The sequence below is a fragment of the Helicoverpa armigera genome, chromosome 8, assembly GCF_030705265.1.
Source record: "Helicoverpa armigera isolate CAAS_96S chromosome 8, ASM3070526v1, whole genome shotgun sequence".
Classification (NCBI taxonomy): domain Eukaryota; kingdom Metazoa; phylum Arthropoda; class Insecta; order Lepidoptera; family Noctuidae; genus Helicoverpa; species Helicoverpa armigera.
In genome coordinates, this window is record NC_087127.1 from 566379 (window position 1) to 590897 (window position 24519).

Below are 24519 nucleotides of genomic sequence, written 5' to 3' on the forward strand. Positions count from 1 at the left end.
CGCATTGTCAAATATAGAAAACTTCCTGTCGCGCACGTATTTTCATTTCGTGCAACTCTTGCATATCAATAGCAAACATGCATTCATACAGAAAACTGGTCACAAAATTAAATTCCAGTTCACAATTCCATACTTCAAACATATTAAAAACATGTGCTCACAGGAATTTATGGCCGCTTCGGAACAGGCGGTGAAATTTCGGGCATTCCGCACGTACGCTATAAATTGTAAAGTCGCGCGAGTACGCTACAAGTGGAAGCGGAATAATGCAACGACTCGCAAGTGCCAAGGCTTTGGAGTAACATGTGACAGTTAATTTTCTATCTTGGGAGAATAGTTAAAGAATTTAGATTGCTGTTTTTGCAGCTAAAAGTTATTGTTTCTTATAAGAACATGAGCCATTCTTTTTTTGTTATGCCGTATCAGATATAGCAGAGAAGGGTGTCTACCGAAAATATGTATGTATTTATAAACTGAAAACAATAAATTTAGGAAAATAACCTGACTTTTGCAGACCCACATTCGTTCTTTCTTACGAATGACTGGACCACAAACTAGATCTAGTTATTAATAATTATGTTCATTGAGTAACTTCCCTTATAATATTTCTTAATATTTGAATTACATTATCTTGTTTCTTCATCAGGTCCCAAGCGACACAACCCTCCTCCGTTTCCTCCGCGCTCGAGACTTCAACGTGGAGAAGGCCAGAGAGATGCTCTCCCAGTCTCTGCTGTGGCGTAAGAAGCACCAGGTGGACCGCATCCTCTCGGAGTACGAGACTCCTGACGTTGTGAAGCAGTACTTCCCTGGAGGCTGGCATCATCATGACAAAGGTGAGGAGAAGAGCTTTATTCAGCAGGCTTTTATATAAAGACGAGTTCGTGAAGAAATTGTATGTTTTATATGTCTCATTTTGGAAACTGTTGCTAAATACTCTTAATTCTTATAGCGTGATTTCTAAAAAACATTGCTTGCGTACAGAAAATGTACAAGCACCAGCAGGAGTTTTCACCTGCCATTTCCAGTCTGTGTTCGCACACAAAGCTTGTTTCACGAACATTTTACAACAATTTGTACAATGTTACATTTTAGAACAATTTGCTCAAGCAAGGACACCATAGAAGAAACTTTTGTTCTGAGATTTTACTTATACAACGTGTTTCAGACGGACGTCCGCTGTACATTCTGCGATTGGGACAGATGGACGTGAAGGGACTACTCAAGTCTATCGGAGAAGATGGCCTCTTGAAGTTGGTAAGTCCTTTGACATCCATGAAAAATCTATCACCAAAGCATAGTTTAGTGCTTTATATATTCCAGTATATGTCTATTCATATTAAACTACCTAGACTGTAATGACAGCTACATTCCTTAGAGAGAACAACCACCGTGGCAGACAATAGGTTTGGACGCCGTTATTATCCTTTATCATCGACCAAGTACATATACATTCTTTACAAATACATGTCATTCCATGTTTTATTCCAAATTTTCCAAAATTACTCTTTTCCAGACACTTCACGTATGCGAGGAAGGTCTAAAACTTCTAGAAGAGGCGAGCCGCTCGTCCAACAGCGCCGTCCTGTCGTGGTGCCTGCTGGTGGACCTCGACGGGCTGAACATGCGCCACCTCTGGCGGCCAGGAGTGCGGGCGCTGCTGAGGATCATCCAGATCGTGGAGGCTAACTACCCGGAGACCATGGGCAGGGTGCTCATCGTGAGGGCGCCGAGAGTCTTCCCTATATTGTGGACTATTGTTAGCACTTTTATTGGTAAGTCTGATTTGGAATCTGTCGTACTATATCTTGCAGATCGTTAAACGCTAAAAAATTGTCATGAAAAGAAACGTTGGAATAATTAACTAAATCGTGGCTGTGAAAAATCAGGGAGTAAATAGCATTGTCAGCATCGAAGACCTGTTTCGTTTGGGAAAATAACTGGATCGAAAAAAAATACAACAAGTGCGAAACTTCAATATGAATAAAACCTAAAATTATAAAGTCAAAATCGTTTATGAAAACTAGAATAAGATATAGCCACAATTAGAAAAAACATCGCTTTAAATTCAGAAACGATGTAGGTATACAAATATCAGCTCAAAATGTTATTCGTTACAGACGAGAACACCCGCAGCAAGTTCTTATTCTACGGTGGCAAGGACTACCTGCAGCCAGGAGGTCTGCTTGACTACATACCCAAGGATCTCATCCCTGACTTCCTTGGAGGACCATGCAAGGTAAGACCGACTACAGAAGATTAGTTATGTACTAGCGATGAGCGAATGATAGATTGAAACATATTTCGAGCGTACAAGTTCGAAGTACAAGAATAAAGTGCTATGTAAGCTCCACTGTCGACTGGGTTTAGAAGGAACAGCCAATCTTTTGAAATTTTCCCTAGAATTGAGGTTAAGACTTCAGCTGAATATAGAATGTAGGTTATTGAAGTTACCTCAGAGAATACTGGCGCTCTGATTCATCCGGAAAGTCTGGAACAAAAATCCAAAAACTGTTTAATTGCGAAAATGATAAGCAGATTACGACAAAAAAAAAACAAACAACACTAAGGAAAATAAATAACATAAGGAACGATAGTTCTAAGATACTGTCAAGTTCCAGTATTGTTGCAACCGACCCCAAGGTTCTACATACCCCAGCATCTATACAACTTCCAACCACAGGATAATAAACCAACGTTTTTCAAGTATTGTTAATATATTGTTGTTTTATTCTGGCCGCAGTCGGACATAGTAGACGCGACGCTAAACGTGCCGCATCAGTATTTCGACTCAGTACGCGATAAGTACCGCACTAGGCCTCTGGTATCCGTGTTATTATTTACTTTAATATGGCTAGGTTTTAGGCTATATTGATGTAGAAAATATAGTTGCTAGCAATATTGTTAGCACATCTCTCATTTATGAATATTGCTTTCAAATTATAACCCCTCATTTGAGCTCGGATCCAGTCGTGTGATGATTGCGAGACCATTTTTCTCAATTTTTCATTTTTCAAAATTCTCAATGAATGAGACCATTTTTCATGGATACAAAGTGGCATGAAGTCGATTTTTAAAAACCTTTTGAAATTATGTCATTATCTTCTTCCTATCTACTCCGTTCTATTTATATTATGTAAACACTTGTAACCCGTCTCATTAGGAATCTTTAGAAGTCTGTTAAAACAATTTCTTCAACATAAGTTCTGCTAAAATGTTCCTCATTTAGCTCGACACCATTGTGCTTCTCATTGACATATATTCTAGCGATAGACAAGAACATCCATACAAATAATTTACCCGCTTATGTCGTCTGTTGACATCTCGTTGACGTATTGTGACATGTAGTCATCCTCATTGATGTTAATTGCTGAAGTGTCGCTCGTATTTTGCCTACATTTTTCATTACTCAAAAAGTTTATATCTAAGTGAATTCAAAATCATGTAATATATCAAAAAGTTTATTTATATCTAATTGAATGCAAAATCATGTAATATATTAAAACCAGGAACTTATTTTTAGAGTTTTTAATATTAATTACGATGTTTTTTTTTCTTAAGAGGGCTATCACAAATTTTCGCGAATTTAATTATTTTTTCTTGAAAGTAAGAACATACGATGACAAAGTGAAGTCTGTTTTCATTGATATTTTACCTACTGCCAGTTTTATGGCACATCTGTTTCTGCACGATTTTCTTAATCCATAATTTAAGATGGCGGGCGGGAACAAATTAATGCATATTTGTAAAATTGAATTATAAATGAAAAGTATGATATACAAGCGTTGTAATAGCATGAACAGCGTGTAATTTTACTAACTTGACTCTCGAATAGTTTATATGTGTAAGTTTATACCTTGATATGTATTTTCTATTTTATAATTGTCGTTTCATAGACATCCATCTGACGCAGGCGTCAAAATCGCTCTGATTTGCCATTTTGGGCACTGCATAGTCTGCACTGCAGTTCAGTGTGGTAAGCTTTTTGTTCGGAACGTTCTATCTAGTACGTAGTACATATATATCGATGGTGCTTCTAGATTTGCTCCTTGAGCGCAGACAACCTAAAGAAATAAATAAATAATAACACATATGAACTAGGGTAACATAGAGCTAAAGCTACATCGGATACCGAGGCCTGTCTACCTGTGAGTGTATTGCGCTGGTGCTAGTCAGTGGTCGGCTCACCTGTCTCCGAGAACCTCTGTGTTGGCACCTCATCTACATGTTCACTCTCACGCCAGGACTCTCTGCGTCTTGTTCACTCTCTGTTTTCATGTCAAATTAGCATCTTTCTGAAGTACATATAAGTAGGTATTTAGTGAATAGACTGTAATCCAATTGCAAGGGTGATACAAAAATATTATTCAGGACATTGTTAAATCTATCACATTGTAATGATCACCGAAAAATAATAAATAAGAAGAGATTTATAGAGAATGCTTAAAAAAATTTACGAGGTCGGCCGAAATGTCACTGAAACTGTCTTAGATATTAGTCACCATCACTTCACAAGAATATTAGAACAACTTAACACCGTCAATACTCCCCCTAAACAAATACTAATTTAACCCCCACTCAAACTACCGTATCAGCTAATATCAGCTTATGACACTCTAAAAACTACCACATCATCACAAATCACGGACATACACCCCGCTAGATTCACAAGTCGCGTCTCCTTTCCACCTTCACCTCCTAACCTAGTGTCTATGTCCTCAGAGCTTCGTGCACGAAGGTGGACTGGTGCCGAAGAGTTTGTACGTGAGTGGAGCGTTCACTGAGCGGGAGGGAGATCCTCTTAGTGAGGACAGCATCTATAGATCTGTTAGCTTGGGGAAGGGACAGGTATGTTGGAAACTAATTTGAATGTACTTGAGTATGAAATTGGAATTTATATTGTTTAACTAGCTTTCGCTGGCGGTTTGTTTGCAGATTGAAATATTTTTTCAAATCGGTCTAGTAAGTTCTGCAAGCAGACAAGCAAAAAAAATTTCAGCTTTACAATAATAGATATTTATTTACAGTATTAGTATAAATAGGAAATTATTGGTTTGATGCAGATTAGATTGTTGAACTTTACGGGACTATTACTTACACAGATGACACTGAAGTGAAACTCTTGCTTCTTGTGTCTAACTCACTTCGGAAGGATCTACAGAAAAAAAAAAACATAATTTTAAGACAGAGAACTTCAAACATTTTTATTCATTTAATTATTGACCTTTTTTGCGACAGTTATAAATACACTTAAGACTTAAACAGCTACTTTCGAGTATTTTCCAACAGTCTCCATAACCCTCTTATATTCTCCCAGGTACATGAAGTGATAGTACCGAACCGCGACCCTCAAAGTGTGCTGACGTGGGACTTCGACGTGCTGCGCCACGACATCGCCTTCACGGTGTACCGCAGTGACCACGAGCTCTCCCATCCACCGGCTGATCCCTCAGGTAAACAGGACATTCAGCTGATGAGAGGATGAAGAGCAAACCGCGACCCTCAAAGTGTGCTGACGTGGGACTTCGACGTGCTGAGAGAGTGTTTAGTGTTACCATTGTAAAATATTACCTAGTATTGTCTCTTTTTACAAAAAAAAAAAAAAAAAATACAATGAGTTACATAGCTTCAGGAATTAATTATGTTGTGAGATTATGAATATGAATTATCAAGTGAAATATACTCTTTTTATAAACTTCGGATGTTGTTCAATAAAACTAGTTATAAGTTTTCTTCTAACTAATAGCTGTGTTACTCAATTTATAATTACTTATGATTTTCATCATTTTTATCCTATACTTCCCATTATTATTTCTTTTATTTTGTTTTATTTGCGCTTGTTATGTTTTATTTGCGTTGCGGGTAACACCAGCTATTGATTGCAGCGCTGTGCGTAGGTGGCGGCGACGAGGCGCGCTCGGTGCTGGACCAGAAGGGCTGGCGTGAGGGAGAGCACTTCCACCGCGTTGAGCCGACCCTCGTCTGCCATGATGGGGAGAGCATACAGGTATGGTGGTCTAGAAAGTTCTTTAGGTTGAATGTTTTTTGTAAGGGATTCGACTTAGGGTTAAATATATATCGTTTAAAATCAAAATACAAATACGATTTTTAAATGCAATTTTATTTGTAATGCCGGAACTTTTTGGTGACGATGAAAGATAAGGCTGATGTTGCACATGAGGTTCCTATGTACATAGCCTATTGGATTTCAAACTAGGCTGTACTTGGGTGTACACTTATGCCAACTCTTGTTCTACTGGCAAAGGGGTACGATGCAGAAGCAGGCGTATGTCTTGAGCAGCGCTTGGCTGTCACAGTATGTAAATGTATGTAGCTGATTGCCGCGTGCTTCGGAAACGTTTTCATATTGTAACTAGTCGCAATGGTCCCTTGCGGCTGCATCAAGGCTCTTCTGTCGGAAGGGTCGCTATAGCTGTGGTACCTGTTCTAACCTGACGTCTCCCCCCAGGGCTCGCACGTGATGCTGGAGTGCGGCAGCTACGTGCTGCAGTGGCGCTGCGACGCTCCCGACAGCGCACACCGCGCCGCGCAGCTCATGTACTTCCACGAGACCCTCACCAGTCACCACTACAAGTACGTACTGTCTTACATCATACCATAGATAGAGAACAAAATAACTAGCGGAGGTGCCATAATGAAGAAGAAAGTAATGCGCCAAAATAAGGGTGAGCGGGGAACGAGGATATTACCTTTTTTTTTGATGCCGGAAATCGTTGACAGATGTCCCAAAGAACCCGAACGCTTCGTTATTTCACTCGTAACTGATCGTTTTTCTCATACCTACCGTTAGTATTACGACTTAGAAGATGGCGCCTGACCTACCTGCATTAAGGCATCTCCGCTGATCTTTCCTTACTGGCATTGTTTTCAAACAAGGACACTGCAAATTATAAAACTTGTGAAAACACAGTCAGTCAGTCTATCTCCAAATTGTCTAGAAAATTGGTCTTCGAAAATCGAGGGAAGGCCGGAAGTTGGATAGTTCGTGTATATTTTTGATACAAATTTTTTTGTCCACAACGAGGTAAAATAATAATGGTACATTCTCGTCTAGTTACCTAGTCTTTCAAAACATCATCCCAATTCATAATTTCACGCACAAAATATCCCATACCTATCCTTATTCACATGTATGTTTTGTCGCACTACAGTTGCCCGCCAAGTTTGCCTAAATCTTCATCGGACAACGGCCAACCAAGCTCTGCAAATTGAACAAAAACTAGGCATAATATCATATCTGTATTAAAATCAAAGTCAATTACTATCTTATATGTATAAAAACAATATTTATTTAATTTATCTATGATATTATGACTGTGTCAAGATGCCATGAAAATGTAGGACGAAAAAAAAATACAAAGTTGGTATATAGTGTGCTTTAGTTTCATCAAAAAATTCATCATCATAATCAGTTCATAATTGTCCGATTGCACATCTGTGTATCTGCGATGGCACATAACTTCATATAACATAGGCTTCTTTTATTTGCATGTTTTGTTGTATTTTTATAACCATGTCAATTTCATCGGCAGTCGTTTAAAAAACTTTTGGACTGGGCCTTGCTATGGAAATCGATCATTTTAGGAACTTAGGTCCCAAATAAAATGTTTACCTGCGGCTATTGGATGTTTTAATGAATAACAAACTTTGGTTTTCTTTAATTTCACGTTTATCTTGTTACTGAAAATGGTCTCAAAATAACTTAAGAAGTGTAAAAATGTAACTATATCTCGTCAAAATCCCCACTCCTTAATCATTTAACCTCCATTTCTTCCACAGAGGATCAATGTCCAGCCTGCAATCCGGCACGAGTGGTTTCTCCTGCCTCAGCGGCAAGTCCGTAGCCAGTAGCTGTCCCTCCCGGTGATGCGAACTCCCAGCGACGCACGCGCCGCTCCTCACCGACCTAAACCAGCTTTAACCGGTTAAAAGTGAACCTTGCGAACAGAGGTAAAAAAAAGGTAACAAGTTATTTTGTTGTTCACTTATGAGTAAAAAAGTGAGGGGTGGTAAATGACCACCTAAGTGAGTGAATTGACTAACCTTTCACAGGTTTAGTGTTAGATTTAGTAACAAAACGTTACATTATATTTAGTTCAAAGTTATTTCTTATAATAACTGTCGGATTTGATATAGTTACGAACCATGCAACTGAATTGTTGTAAAATAGTTTTTAATGTTTAATTTTAATTGTAATGCAATTATTAAAGGGGTTACGATGGTAATAAAATACAAGATTTTGAATCGTTATTTTTATTTCAGTTTTACATAATTGGTTTGACAACCGTCAAATGTGCGGGCATTTCCTATATGTCGATAGTTCTAGAATTTTCTGTATGTATCTTAGAACTATATAACATCTATCATCAGTTTTCTCCTAAATATTACCATTATCAACATTGTCCAGTTATTGTGTAGTAATGCCCTTACAATAAATACATTAAAATAAAGTATGTCACGATCTCATTGCGTCCTTGGATATCCACGTAATGGATGTATGTTCATAAACGGCTTTATATAAAGGCGTGTTCAGACGTCGAAAGTTAGTTGGCGAAAATAATGTTGTGACGTGAATAGTTTCATAGCGAAAGTTAGTTTGAAAACTGTCTTTAAGAGATGGTTTTTGTAAGTAAATCTTGTAGTTACGAACATTGTAATGTAATTTACTCTATATATTTCTGTAGTAGTAATTCCCTATGGTAGCTAAATTTCGTAGTAAAATTATTGTCACAACAGCGGAAATCGACCACTGCAATCTCTCCGTCTGAACAAGCCAGAATCACTGTGACAAATCATAGTCTTTATATAATATTTTTTCATTATCGCAGCCATAAAACGTGTTAACTAAAACGTAGCGGACAAGCCAAACAGATTTCAACCTTATACGGAATATATAAAGTCTATTTTTCAATGTCTAGCTAAATATATGAATAAAATGTTTGTATGTACATTTAATCGGTCGTAAATAACGCATGTTTAAACTTCGAGTGTAAAGGTATAATAATTCTGTAACTAAAACTATGTGGAATTGAAAAGCGGCCTAAAGTAAATTAGGTATTCGAAGTAAAATAGTGACCCTAATTATAAAGAATTATGCTCTAAGATCGATAGAGTATTTATTTTAAAAATACTAATTTCTCTATCTGACTGTTCGGGTCTCAAAACATGCGTTATAGACTTTTACATGTGCTAAATAAACAGATATGTAGCCAAATTAAATGCTCAGAATTATATGTATAAGGTAACAAAGAGTTGGGTACAAAATTGTGTTAGGTACGAGGCTTTTAGTCCAGGAGCCAGTGTTGCAATATATGAAAGAATATTACTAAAATAGTAATATTTACTAAACAAAAAGTATCACTTTCTCTTTAGCTGGTATAAATAGAAGTGCAGAGTATTTTTATACATAGCTTGTTACAAATAAATGTGAAAATTAATTGACTAAGCTCCTGGCCTAATTTTGCCGGCGTGTGTCACGTTGAGCGATAAATGAAACATTTTATTTATGACAATATTTAATGTTATTTAACAATTTCTATACACATTCTTGATATTTCCTTACTTCTATGTATGTTTACATCTTATAAGGCAATTATTTTCAAAGAAAATTGCACTATTTATATAGCTTGTAGTACATATCTTATACATCATTGAATTGGCTATACATAAAATTACAATCTTGATTTTTTCAGTAAACTATTAACAATCTTTCTATCCAACAATATTTAGTTTTTCTTTCTTCAGCTCATTTTCAAGATGGCGGCGTTTCCCGCTCAACATGACACCCGCCATATATTTACGTGAAGCGTAAGGATTGTAACTCAATATTTGAGAAAGTTCCCTAGTGACGACATTTGATAGTTCAACTAACAGATTGCACATATTTTTCCGTACATAATAATATATTGTATGTATGTATTTTATATAAGTGTAACTAGATGTAAAATAGCAAGGAATTGACGTGTTTTGAACTGAGAATATAAATGCTTGAGGAAAGAGTACATAATGAGTAGATAAAGTATATCTTTTGTCTCTCTTGTGACCTATGACGTCATCGTTCATGTTACAGGCATCTGACATTTTGAGTACATACCGTATAAATAACTTACTGAAATCTATTTTAAAACTATTTTGTAGTGAAATTAGTTGTATTATAACGCGTGTTAGTGATATGTAAATGGATTTATTATAAGTATTTACTAACATTTAAGATTATCAGAGAATCTTCGAGAACATTGAACTGTACTATGTGGTACAGATGCTGTTTCTAACTATTCTTACAAAATTAATTAAAAATAATCACTTTATACGTATTTTCTCCTTATTGAAACCAAACCAACCTTCATAGTAATACAAACAACGTTAGTATCCAAATACTTATCGATAAGCTACCAGACATTACGGCAACGCATAGTAAACCTTATACCATCTGAATAAAGTTCATATTTAATTGACATAGCAGTAATTATCGTCAAAATCAATTATTTTTCAATTAATGTTAGGTGGGATTGATATCTGATTGTAGCCGGTAGGTGGCGCTGCAGCGTTACGTAATAGAGTTTTTAAATCTAGCGAATTGTAGGACATTCTAATGAGCGAAATTGCTTTTTAACAATATTGCAAATTATAGCGAAGTGGCTACATGTGACGAATCTGGTGGGTCTTAAAAGAACTTATTATAATTATCCATTAGCAAGAAATTCAATTTGAGTTATCAATTTGATCCTTATACCCTTTGTCGTACAACTCATTTCATTTTCACAAAAAACCTAAATTGTAAAAATATTAATTCTAGAAGTCATCTTAGAGAAAAATAGTTCTATTAACAGATTCAAAAAATATTATTACCGCAGAAAAGTTTATTTTTGATAAATCATCTAAAACAAGAAAAAAAAAACTTTAAACAGCTTTAATATTTTTTGTAAATGCATCGCATATCGCCTTCGCAAGTAATTTTCGGAATTGAAATAACAATATCATGTATGAATTAAATTATTTTAATAAAACTGCATTTGCTACAGGGATTTTGTATTTATTTTCAGTTTATAGCACAATTTTACATAATTGTAGAAATAGATCTGATTTCTTATATGTATTTCTATGATTTTTTATTTTATTTTGTACCATTATTTCTAGATATGAAAAACATCAGCTAAAATATGCTAAAACTCTTTCTTGAAGTTGGATCAAGAACTTGACTACATTTCAAGTTGATTAAGTAAATGCTAATATTTAGTTATTAAAATTAGTTTTGTGATGTCTTATCGATAACTATTGTAATTTAGACGATTCATTTCTAATCGATATGAAAATAATATCGATTCATTCGTAATTTTTAAGTAATGGAATTCTTTAGTGTTGTGAATGAGCAATTTATTTTTAGTTTGTAAGACATACAATATTAAATGAATATGTATAAAAAGATAAACAAAAAAATATCGATTGTAAGCGCGAAGTTGATCCTATCGAAGAGTTATTTATTTAAGGATTTCACGTTAAGAACAATAAAAATAATGTTAGTAGAATTTATTGAACTATTGAAATAAAAATCTATGATAACGGATAAAGTGTTGTTTTATTTTGAAACCAGATAATGTATCTTATAATTAATTAAGTTCAATATCTTTGCACCATGCAGTGTTTATTAGTTTTAGCAGGCCACTGTCACATTTATCATTATCATCAACCTTTATGTTGAAACCATAAGTTTGAAAACATTTTTGATCGATATACCTACCTGTAGTTACCCTACAAGTAAGTATGTATGGCAACCCAATAAAACATACAACCATAAAAAATGTATTATAATTTCACAACCCGAGTTTCGCACTCATAAAACCCAAAAGCTCGATAACATTGCCCAACACTAGCGATATTAAAATTCATCTAGCAGCAAATCTATCGATAACACTGTTTATGAGCTGCCAATAAAAATCTAGTAAATAATAAGTACTTAAAATTGCCTCAGAATAAAAAAACCCAGCATGGAATCTCCGAGGGAACGTATGTACTATAAGCGGATCTGAAAGGACTTGATAACTTAATCACACAAAATTAATGCAAGTCAAAGGTTCGGTCAGACTGAAAAATCTATAGGAATATTCTAGTGTGAAAAAAGCTAAAGAGCATTTTTCGAATTAGAGGTCTTGATTGTCACTCCTTTTTTTGTATGCAGCTTGTGGGAATGTCAGACTTATGACTAAAATCTACCATGTTTCTTCTAGAGCCCTTTTTTATACCACTCTCTCTCTAGGACTCTCTTGAACAATCCCGCAGCCTCGGTAGCTGTTGGCCCGTATGTACCCCAGGTCGTTATTGTCACCCCTGGCGACGAACTAAACCCTATTTTTTAATGTAAAGAATGAAACAGACATGACTTAAAATGTATGAGTTATGAATGTCTCTAGAATAAGTAAATAAATATCAAAAGTTGATGGTGAGTGAATTTTCAGAAGACGGAAAACATTCTTAATGAGTTATGAGATGACGGCAGATAGAAGAGTAGGTATGGAAGAGCTGAACTAAGACGAAGAGCATGACATTCAGTTCCGACCAAAAATAAATATGTGATAAGGACACAACGATGATTGATAGAAATATTTTCTACCAAACAAAATCTTCAATGGATAACCAAGCTGAACCAAATGAGAGATCGAGGAGAAATGCAACCATACCTAGTTTGAAGAAATATGATAAAGGTAAGAGAAACTAGATTAATTTAAAAGTGTTAATACAATAGCTCAGTTCCCGTGTGCCGCAATGAAGAATGAAGACATATGAATGATTGAATGAAAATAAGCGTGTAGATATAAGATTATGAACACTCTTTCCTGAACTCCAATTAGCCAAGCCTCTAAGGCCACATAATAACTTTGCACATGTAAGTAAAGTATATAAGTATTATTGCCAACTATCACACTGAAATTTATTACTGGACGTACCTATTTCTAAGAGTATGAAATATTTTATAGCTGCGATAAGGCGGCGGACAATTTTACGCCATGAAAAATTCACGTTCTTTTCTATATATTGAACTTTGTTGTGTTACGCAAACGGAAAAGCGTAATTTCTTTGCTTACTGGTTATTTCAAGGTTTTAGGACTTGTGTTGTTAGCAAAATGTAAATGATACCTAGCTACGTCAGCTTCGATAAATCAACGAATTTGAATGAAACGGTCAACAAGATGGCGTATAGTTAGGTTTACCTATTATAACCTTTGTTTTAGTAGATTGATCATGTTTTTTTTCTTTAAGATAGGTACTTGAAATATAATATGGTTATACCAAATAAATGTTCTTTGGTTTCGAAGACGCTGTTTTAGCATCACAGATGTAATACCCGCAGGCTTTAAGTAGGTACCTATCTTTCTCGCAGCTATTTAAAGATACGGTTTTGCATGGAAATAATGACGTACATTTACGTAACCATTGACTAATATCACAGCTGAAACCAAGCAATAATTCGTAATTCTCGCTTTGATTTCAAGCCCAACTTAGTAATGCTTAACTACATAGTTTCGTATTGTTTGGAATTTAATTAATAAATGGTATGAAGTACATAATGGCGGTGCGAATCGAGCTGAGGGGCAGATGCTTGTCAAATTAGAAACAGTCCAGAATAGCCCGTCTGGGGTAAGAAAAGACTAATGATGTATGCACAGATAAGAAAATTAAAGTGCCCCATGGAGTCAAATGTTAGTGGGAAAAGGGCAAGAGAATGAGAATGAGAAAGGACCCACCGGGCTTTTGTGTTACATTACCTAACCAAGAAAAGGGACTTCAAAACTTGGTACTACCAAGCCGTCTACTAACTAACAAGGGCCCTAAAACTTTAGTAATTACAAATCAATTTTGGACAATTGAACAGCTGGTTCGGTGGCGTGGCACCGATAGGCACGTACTTGGGAATTTCATACAACCTTTTTGAAGTATCTCACACACATTATGATGTTTTGTTCTATTCCGGCTCACAAGTCCAGTCCATTACCTTTCTAACGACATAAATTTTATCATTCACCCGCATTATAAGAGGTCCCAAATGTTTAGAGACTAACCAACCTCAATAGGAATCCCGGGAAAGCGAAGCTTGTTTTTCTTAAACAAGGCTATGATAGTTTTAATTCTCCAAAGAATTCCTTTATTTAAAACTAGCTATGCCGTCTGGGGTACATACCCCTCATTGACTTAGCTGTCTATTATATTATCAAGCAAGTATTGTTATCTTGGTACGTGTAAGATTTCTTAGGGACAAAATATCTCTATGGGACAAAATTCTTCTTATGAATCTTATACATGCGACTCTTAAAGCAAGCTGTGTTATTTGACCCAATATTTTTTAAAATATTTAACCTGTACCTATGTTTAAGTTACTCCTAAATAATTATACCATACACGAAGCTATTATCATTACTCGCCTAGCTTTTTCCCAACCATGTTCGGACCGGCTTCCAGTCTAACCAGACGCAGCTGAGTACCAGTGGTATTTTACATACTTACACTGGTACTTATCGATACCACCCACAACGCCATTCCCACTAAAATCAGTCATTATTATTATCCAGTTGTATGTCAAGCTATAAACCTGAGTAACGGACCTGTTCATAATACCACACTCATACGCAAACACAAAGCACGTGTTTATTAACACAACTTATGCCGTCAGTATGAAAATACTGCAAGAACCTACCACGAAGCGACGATCATGAAAGACCAAAAAGCGGAAATTATTATTAAGTACAATAAACCAAGCACATAAAGTTTTACAAATAAGTACCCTTGTAAAACTGCTTATAAGTTTATAAGCAGAGATAAGCAGCCTGAAAATAAAGACTTTTAATTTGATACGTATTAAACGGCTGAGGCGATTGTCAGTAAACGGGTATTAGAACCACCGCTGGAAAAGGAACCAGATCGTTACAGTATGTGGCATGAAGTCAACAAATAGGAGCCAAAAATTCAGCTCCAAAATCATCATAACGTCAACTGATTGCCTTCTACTGCTGAGCGTGGTCTCCCATAGCAGTAGCCCCAAAATAACGACGACGACGAATAATCTTCACGAGAAATACTGCAGATTAAATAGTCTGCCGGCAGTTCATCCTGATTTATGAGCCCGAAGAAACTCTCTGTCTACTGAAAAGTTTGCACTGCGCGGGTACTCTTAGGCTTCTTTCCAATTAACCTCATTTCCACCCAAAGGAACAAGTAATAAGGTGAATACAAAACAATATAATAATGCAAGTTACAAGCCCTTTACCGGTTAGTTGGTGTTCCATAACCGTAACCCAGTTATAGTAACATTTACGATCGCATTGTTGGCGAGCGAAATTTTTCGAATCGTGCCCGATAATGTTAAGTTGCTTGCCTAGTTTACATACTTCAGTTTAAGCATAGTAAGTTATTAAGCCGAGTTATTGGAGAAATGGTAAGGTTCCGAGAAGAATACTAGTAAGAAATCGTTAAGTAAAAATTGATAAAGCTCAAGGAAGGGAGATGGATAGACCCCATAGACAGAGTTACAAGTCGGAAAGAAGTTTCAATAATAGGTATGTACTGTAGAAAAGATTCCCCAATAAGCTTCAAAAATAATATTATTCTCAAACTGTGGGTTCCATTTCAAGACCAATATTGTAGTAGGTAAAAGTGATATTTCAATGGAATCAAAAAACGGGACCCGCTTGGTAATACTTAACCCAAGAACTATGTCTAATCTAACCACGTGCAACAATCAGATTTGTAGGAGGAGTGCGGTAAAGAAAAACACATGCGGAACAAAAGTAGAAAAAAATTGACAAAAACGGGAAATTAGTCTTTTATATTGCAGAATATATAAAAGCTTTTTGTTTTTATTGAAACAAGAGTTTCAATAAATAGGATGTTCATAGGAGGACAACAGTTGAATCAATTCCTAAGCGGTTTAAATTCATTAGAACTAAACTTCATGGTTGTATCGTTGTAAACCAAGTATGTACTAGTAAAAGGGCCACGCATCAACAGAGCAATTAACCTATTTCCAGCACCCATAAACAACTACCTAAGCCTTAAAGAAAAGAACAATAGATGAAATGAACAAAAAACCTCACGCACCATATGGACTCGAGTTTTTCACAATAACATGGAAATTGAAAAACTGAAACATGTGGCCAATATGCCTTGGTAAGTATATACCTTGAGTTCGTGTTTAATCAAGGTATTGACGTTATTCCCACACATTTCATTTATTTCCACCATGGTGCACCGTGGCTAATGGCAGAAGAGAAAATTGGAGGGCTACGAGAGAATTTTCCGAAACTTTTCTAAGTACAACGAAAATTTAAAAAAGGAAAATTCTAAAATCAATTCAATACTTAAATGGAATTGCTACTATAGAATGGAAATTGAAAAAGGAAAACCTAAGTGTCAGCCAATGACAGCGACTCACGTGGCGCTCCTGATCCTGGCGGGGGTTCCGTCGAGTTATGACGCCAGACGACTCGAGCCGGGGCGAACAAACTTGCTAACAGACAAATAGTTTGCTCAATCCGCTCGGGTTGTCTCGCTGTCATGTCATGACGTCACTGCACTGCCGAAGAGTTGCGTACGCGCCGACCGCCACACAACAACTGCTTCGAAACGTAGTAGTGTGTGCACAAGTGTTTTCTGAAACAATTCTAAAGGAGTTTTCTACTATTACTTTTGTAATGTTGTGGGTTAAGTGCAACTTGGACGTTTTACAAATGGCCGTTTCCGTACCTAGTGGTACTTGCTATTTGTATCTGCATAAAGTTGCGCCGGCGCCGGTGGCGGGTACTTCAATCAAAGCACGCGTATTGTCAAAAGCTTCTACTTCACAAAGGCTGTTTATGTATGAGGATGCTGGGTGTTAGAATAATTTCCTTCATTTTACTCTGAGTGTGCATTTGAATAATAATTTCAAACCTGAAAGCGCAGTCTGACATTGTTTCACCATGGCCACCCATTCAAGATCGACCGTGCCAGGCGCTGCTTAACCTTATGATCGATCGGTTCGAACTTAGGACATCGAATTTTATATTAGTAAACCTTTATTTCGTGACGGAACTTTAGCGGAATTTAAGTTATATTTTTAGTTTCCTTATGTAATCTAAAACTTGTGATTATAAGTTCTAGCTTTTAAACTATCCAATCGGTATTAAATCTATATCTTTTCACATGCAATGATGCAAATGAAAACGTTACATTGTCATTCGCTACTGAAGAGATAGTCTGCTACGCTTTAATTCAGTGGCTACGAATTTACTTCGTGCTACGAACTCTTGCGCCGCGTAGGTACACAACAGTGGGTAGATTTGTGAAAGTATATGTAATGTAATGAAAGTGTGGTTACCGAGTCTTTTTAATCAGTTTATTTCATATACCTTCTGGTGTTAAGCATGTTTGGAATTCTTAACGCATAAGAAAATCGGAATAGGAGATAAACCGCTGGGAACAATAGTACTTGGTGTTCTCCAGTTTGTGCAAAATGTCTTGCATCCAAAGTTTTGCTAAGCTGTGCCTTATTCGATTAAGAAATGAATATACCATTTGATAACATGGCATAACTACGATACCTAATGACGTGTAATAAAAAAAATGCGTCTACGCCTTTTCTGCGACCGCATCATCATCGAATGCACCCAAAAAAATATCCACTTTGCGCTCACCAAAACGCATGCCCAGCGCAGTGAGTATATTTAAATCCCTCTAGCAGAGAGAGGAGAGCAGTCCAACAGTCGACATTAAAAGGCTGTGACAACAATACGAGTACATTCACAATTCGTTACATATACCTATCTTCTACTTAGTAATTCCTCATAAAGTCTGAATTCCCACCCTCCAGCGACATCGTAGGCATCGCACGCGCAAGTAGCGACCGACCCACATATAGCGCGCGCCGATCCAACGCTTTATCGAATGTTGATAAAACTTTAACGGCCGCGGACCCAGCGGATAAGCCTGCACCGTGAAATCGACGCCTGCGCACCTAATTACTATACACGATATTTGTGTCAAGTGTGATTGCATTCTTTATAGGTTTTCTACGAGGTTTTTCAGGGTAAATTTTGAAGTGTATCCTATGATTTGAATAAGATTTTCAGACATAGATAAGGCCCTTCTAAGTCATATTTTGTCAAGACAGTCTTGCTTGCTATAAAAGGAATTTGAAATATCTTTCACTGAGTATTTGTGAAACCACAGCTGAACAAACTCTACTCCAAATGTGACATCTTTTAGGGTCATATGAGTAGATAAACCTTTATCGATGTGGTTAAGGCGATCATAAATGTATTCTAATGGTAATGCTAAATGTAAAATATCTAATGAATATGATGGACAGGGGTAAATGACCAGGATCACCAACTGTCTTGCTTCCCAAGGATTAGACTTACTATTTAACATTGAGAGATACCAACCATGAAAATATACACATAGGTACTTTATCAATAGATACTATCCACATATTTTCAGTAACTCTCTCGTTTTTTAGAAACATTAGTTTGTAGGTCTATTTCGTTCTAGACACGAGTTGCAAATAAAAATCTTAAAGTATAGATTTAATAGATTTATGGTTCATATTGAGCTGAGAATATTATAATAATCCTACGGTTGCCGACGCCTAAACGCCTGCTCAAAAAACATTAGCATCATTTCAGTGCTACCTAATAATAAACATTTCGAAAGGCGTTTTAATTGATGCTCTTACTATACTTTTGGATAGTCATAAGATCATTTTAGTTAATTTTCAATAAGTTTTATTAAAGGCTGTACTTATGACGTGTGATATTTTAGCTGTACCTACCTAACATAAGTTAACATACCACGGTTTTTAAATTCTTGGTAAAACTTTTTATTGCATTACCTAAACGTTAGTGTTAATTCCTACTTAATATTGGATGATCTAATTTTCTCTTTAGTAGGAGATGCAAAGATTTGCATTTAACCTTACAAAAGTAAATATAAGGATTATGATTTGTTTTATAATTGAAGTTGACGTTACAATGTGTTACTCAGAGCAGTGATTAATCGGACACCCACCGGACGACGCCGACTGTCCTTTGTTCTAAATATACACCAATCATATTGTTTTATACTATTGTAATAAATAATGTCTACAGGAAAACAAATTAAGGAATTTGCTTCTCTCAAATCGAGGTCTAAACTTTTCCGTTCTGACTAGTTAATAACTTGACCAAATTAAACTTTTTAAGAAACCGTTAATTCTCCTTTTTTGCTTTAATATAACTTTCATTTTGACCATAAAAGACTTTCAAATGGATCTTTGTTCTTTTGATTAGTTTTGACTGAGGCAATAAAATTACAGTTCAATTTAAAGACTATTCACTAAATCGAAATATGTTAATCAATGGTAAGGAGTTATTAAGTGTTAGTTAAGTTGATCTTAATCAACACTTAATAACTAACTATGTTTAAAATTGAATGCAATCATATTCTTATTGCAAGTACCTGACTGCATAATGACAGGTGAATGGCCCTTATGCGTTTCTATCTATAGATACCTAGCTAGGTACCTATAACTAATGATCTAGCAAACCTAAGCTAAAACCTACACAGACTAGTAGGAAAACATCGACCAACGCCATTGCGTCAACTTATATTTTAATAAAACATCTTATTTCTGTGCAAACACTTTATTTATACATTTTACAAACATTACGCTATATTGAGGACGTTATCTGATAATGATAACATTGGCAAACAAAGCATTGACTAAGTTCCCGTTGGTTAACAACAGATACCACTAAAAGTACCTATAAATACAAAGTCAAAGCTCGCTTGCTTTTATTTTACTTTCACATTTTTTAACGTTCGAGTTAACTATATCCGCGGTACCTGGAGTGTGTTAAATAGTTAATTTAAACGGCATTGTATTTAACAATAGAGGGTTTGACGATCGGTTGTGTTAACTGAAGTATTATCCCATAAAGGTCAGCCGGGAGTTCCGACGCACTGACCACTGCGGCGGCCGACCGCGCGCACGTTATCAAACCTACACGCTACACCTCTACACAAAAATCTCGAACGGGAATACCGGATACTGACGCAGTGCTAAGAAAATACAACCGTCTCACTCTAACACGTGGATAGGCTGATACAGTTTTGTCTTCCATCCTTGTCTGCAACCGCGAAGCGATATCTCGCTATGCTTATAGTTAGAAATATGTAACTGAATAGTTTTCTGAGTTTACTTTTGTGTGTAGTTTTGCCAAGTTGATGTCGTTCGAAATTAGAATCGCTGCATGTTGTGTGTTACTGATGTGTCAAGTGTATTGAAATTCGTTTTTACGTGTAGCTGTGTTCAGCTGTTTTTTTTATAATTGTGCAAGTGTAAAATGCTCGGTGGCGCGATGGCGCGGAAACACATATTTTAGATTCCAATAATGAACGAAAGTTAGTGATTTAACTACGGATTATGTGCTGTGTTTATAAATAACAGTGATTTTTTGTGATTTTAATTTTTGTGAAAATGTTTCGAGGCAGATTTTCTCCATTTAACGTGAGTATTTTTTTAATATTCTATTATTTTTATTGTATAAAAAAATCTTAAGTACCTAACTAGATTTAAGAGTGAGACATATTTCAATAAGATAATGGAAATATAAATAAACGACGTGTTATCAAATGTTTTCCTTGTAAGTGACAAACAAAGAGCTGGCAGGGAGCCAGGCATAGCCAGAATAAAACTATAATTATTTACATTCGACAATAAATGATTAGTAAACACACATTAAATTAGGGCAATTTATTTTATAGCTACAAATATCTATGGGTATCTAATTTTTACAATAACTACTTAATTAGCCTATTTTGAATGCATCTTTCAAAATGCACCAATGCTATTTACATCTTCAAGTTATGTCTAACATCACTACTTAACACTATTGAAAATATGCAGAATAAACTTTGGATGCATTTCAGAATATAAAATAATACCCAGATACAAGGAAAAAAAAAACAAATAAAAAAGTACCGTGTGTACTTCCTCCAATCGTTTGGATTTCTTAGAAATGGTTTTCTTAGACACTTAAAAAAACACGGAGAATCCAAATACAGTCATAGATAAATAATACATACCTTATCTAAGTGATTGTCTTTCTCAACACAAAGTTTGGGTATAACAAAAAGCTTTATAGAAATAAAAAAAACTGACAGACTTAACTAAAGCTTTCGATAAGGTAAACGAGACAATTTCTCTTGTAAAACTCATTACTACATCTCTATAAGCTGAGGAGAGATAATACGTTAAAATCGGGGTTCACCAGGGTGCATTATTAGGGCCACTGTGCTTATTATATCTCATACAAATAAGTTTAAAAGTATGAAATCAGAATCAAGCTATAGCTATATAATCATTAAAAATATGGTACAACTAATCTTTGTGTGTGACAACGCTCATTATAATCTTCAAATACAGACCTATAGGTATGTCAACAAAAGTAACGTCTCTATTAGGATTACCTTTAAATACCTTATTGTCCATACATATAATTATTTTACTCTAAGCCAAGTGACAGTTCTAGAACAGTTCACAGACCCCTGGCGTCCCGTATCATATAACAAGGCTCTTGTTTTCGTTATCAGAGTGCAATGCAATGCAACTGTTACTGTCTATCCAAGTATCCACCGGATCCACGTGTGAATCGAGTGGCGCCAAGCAATGTACTTGTGTTAGTTTATTATATCACTAATGTACCTATAACAAGAATTGCACCTAATATAGTATGAATATTTTGAGCTGTACATCCAATATTTTGATGACCTGGAGGCTGTAACAATAACAGTATGAGCACTAGCTCATACTGTTATTGATACAGCCTTTTTTATCGTCCCACTGCTGGGCACAGGCCTCCTCTCACACGGAGAAGGATTGAGCGTTATGCATTAGTGCTCATAATGCATCGCTATTTGAGATTGCAAACTGAAGGTTATAAAGAAGTACCTTTTGGTTTTGGTTATGAATAAGATGAGGATAGGATTATGAGGATGGGGAGATACGAGGAAGGAAATTAATCTAACAAGCTTTGGACGCTTTCAATGTAGGTGGTTTATTAATTTTGATGTAGCTACAAGATGTTTAATGCCGTGTAGATTCGTAGACGAAGACATCATAGGTATTAAATGCCAGAGATTTTTGCTTAGCACCTGCAAACGCACATATATATTTATTGACACAAGGACTTTTATTTATATCATTGTTCTTTGTAGTTTCTTAGAATATATAATACAATGCACTCGCTCTCAAAACAAAAGGTGAGGAATAGACAGGTAGACATACAGTGTTCGTTAGATCGCTTCGACGGAGGCGTTCGAATCCCAAGGCCTATCCTTTGAGAAATATGCCTTGAAGATATTATTAATGAACAAGTACCTAGTTAGTTCTATGAATCAATGAATGGGTACTAAGGTGTGGGGAAATATAATGATCATCTTAGTTGTCCGCATCTATAGAATTATTATCATGTATAGAAAACCAATTACTTTCAAAGTGATTATATGACTTTTTTACAACACAAACGCACATAGCTTCTTTTAATTAATGACTGATTTTTATAAAATAATCAAGTTGTTTTCTTCGTTCGTATAAGCAAAAGCGATGTCTTACTTATTCACAAAACCATGCCAATGATTCACGAAGAGCAAGAATAATAAGAAAATACCAGTTACTCATCACAGCATGGAAGCGAGCCGGGAACAAGGTCGGATGGCGTATCCGCTGGTTAACTGGCCTCCTCCGGCATCTTAGCCTAATAAGATAATATCTAGCTGTTCAACTGAGGGAATGTCTGTGAATTGAGACTGTTAAAAACTGCTGAAAATGACCGGTTGGTAAATAGCTGATGGTAGTTGTAAGAGTGCAAAATTTTCGTCAGCTGTTAGACTGTTTGGGCTCATAAGTCAGCGTGGAAATGAATGGTAGTGTGCACATTACTACACTCGGGTATTTGGCTGGTATAAAAGCAATTAAAAACTGATTGAATTCAAAATTACACGAAACGATTAATGGATTGTGGACAAGTCAATACAGATGCAAGGAATGTCACTTGTGTGATGACGGCAGATAGAAAAGTGTGAAAGACGAAAACATGTTGCTCCTTCCTCGACTACAATTAGGACAGTAACAGGAGGATAATGATATGTAAATCTGGGGCTTGTGAATCAGCAGAGGATAACTTATTGAAATTGTAATAGAATGTATTTTTCCCGCGGTACGTCATCTACCTATTATTTCTTTTTTAAATCAGGTTGATTCACAAATAGTTCCAGGTGTTTTGTAAGTACGAGTTTGACCCCAAAATGTATGAAAACATTTTCCTCTTAAAATAATCTTTTATTCATGTCCAGTGTGGTTGTTATTCCCCGAATAAACGTCTAATTTTGGAAACACCAGTACATTGCATTTTGATTCGTGCTGCGCTTTACAGACTTTTGGATGCATTTATGTTTCTCTTTAAACTTATATTTTAATACTAGCTTCCACTGCGGTTTGACCCGTGTCCCTTGCTATTCTGCACACCCGCATAAAAAGTAGCCTACCTCCACCGATGGATTCCACCGATGGAGTTAAGTAGTTCCTGAGATTAGGGAACAAACCAGCAGACTTCAGATTTCTAATATTAATCAAAAACTTCAGCAATTTTTCTTTTGCTATGTTAGATATATCTGGTCTTACGCGTTACGGCTGCGTCTATCTACCTCTATACTTAGATACACTTCATCACCAACAATATCATTAATATTAACAGCCTATAATTTCCTCTCTACGCTATTAATACCTCTGATAGAGGAAGTGTACCGAGGAAGTCCTCCAAGCGTTAAAATTATAGTTTTATACACGTAGACCTCAATTTTAAATAGGTACCGGTTTCCAAGTAATATTTAAACGAAATACATAAAAGGGCAGAGTAATTACAAGCTGATTATTATTGTATTACATGGGCACTGTACCTATACAATGTATTTTGCGGAATACATTGAGGAAACTTCCTCACCTTCCCGATATGCTTATGTTTCTGTCTATCTTCATACCAAACTAGATATTCCTCACTATACTTACATATGAACTAGCTTTAATAAGTAACCTCTGTCGTTTCTCAGGCTCTATCCTCGACTATCCGTATCCATTTCATTTAGGACTATCCGTAAACGGAATTTTATTTAAATCGGACCGTAGTTTAAGAATGAAAGCGCGACAGACAGACCATTACTTACTTCAATTAATTCTTAATCAATAATTAGAAGAAACAAAAACAAATGAGTGTTAGCGTCGTGTTGACCGACAACCGTAAACGTGTTACTAATGACGTCATTTCACTATAACTCGTCTAAATATAACCGGGATGAGCTGCGCTGTGACACACGTAAACTTGCCTGAATAGATCATTATTTTACTTGTAATAAAGTCTATTATCAACTTTATATCCTTCGGGATAAAGTCGCAAATTAATACGCTAAAGAAAATAATGCTCCACGGTTTGGGTTTTT

The 24519-nt window shown here is 35.9% G+C and overlaps 2 protein-coding genes across 4 annotated transcripts in view; both read left to right on the forward strand.

The window, feature by feature from the left end:
* LOC110382846 (protein real-time) overlaps nucleotides 1–11588 on the forward strand; it is a 58917-nt gene extending 47329 nt beyond the window's left edge. The window contains exons 7-15 of one of the 2 annotated variants that reach the window (XM_049838129.2): nucleotides 647–836; nucleotides 1169–1257; nucleotides 1517–1775; nucleotides 2121–2239; nucleotides 4723–4848; nucleotides 5318–5453; nucleotides 5898–6007; nucleotides 6470–6594; nucleotides 7801–11588. In XM_049838129.2, the coding sequence (XP_049694086.1) occupies nucleotides 647–836; nucleotides 1169–1257; nucleotides 1517–1775; nucleotides 2121–2239; nucleotides 4723–4848; nucleotides 5318–5453; nucleotides 5898–6007; nucleotides 6470–6594; nucleotides 7801–7888 (1242 nt within the window). In that variant the 3' untranslated portion in view covers nucleotides 7889–11588. Of the gene's footprint in view, nucleotides 1–646; nucleotides 837–1168; nucleotides 1258–1516; nucleotides 1776–2120; nucleotides 2240–4722; nucleotides 4849–5317; nucleotides 5454–5885; nucleotides 6008–6469; nucleotides 6595–7800 lie in introns of both variants that reach the window. The other variant, XM_049838128.2, reaches the window with a different exon arrangement.
* An 8212-nt stretch (nucleotides 11589–19800) lies between these two features.
* The window catches only part of LOC110383452 (protein halfway), a 32777-nt gene continuing 28058 nt past the window's right edge, over nucleotides 19801–24519 (forward strand). Inside the window, exon 1 of one of the 2 annotated variants that reach the window (XM_049838135.2) lies at nucleotides 19801–20533. In XM_049838135.2, the coding sequence (XP_049694092.2) occupies nucleotides 20504–20533 (30 nt within the window). In that variant the 5' untranslated portion in view covers nucleotides 19801–20503. The remainder of the gene's footprint in view (nucleotides 20534–24519) is intronic. The other variant, XM_049838136.2, reaches the window with a different exon arrangement.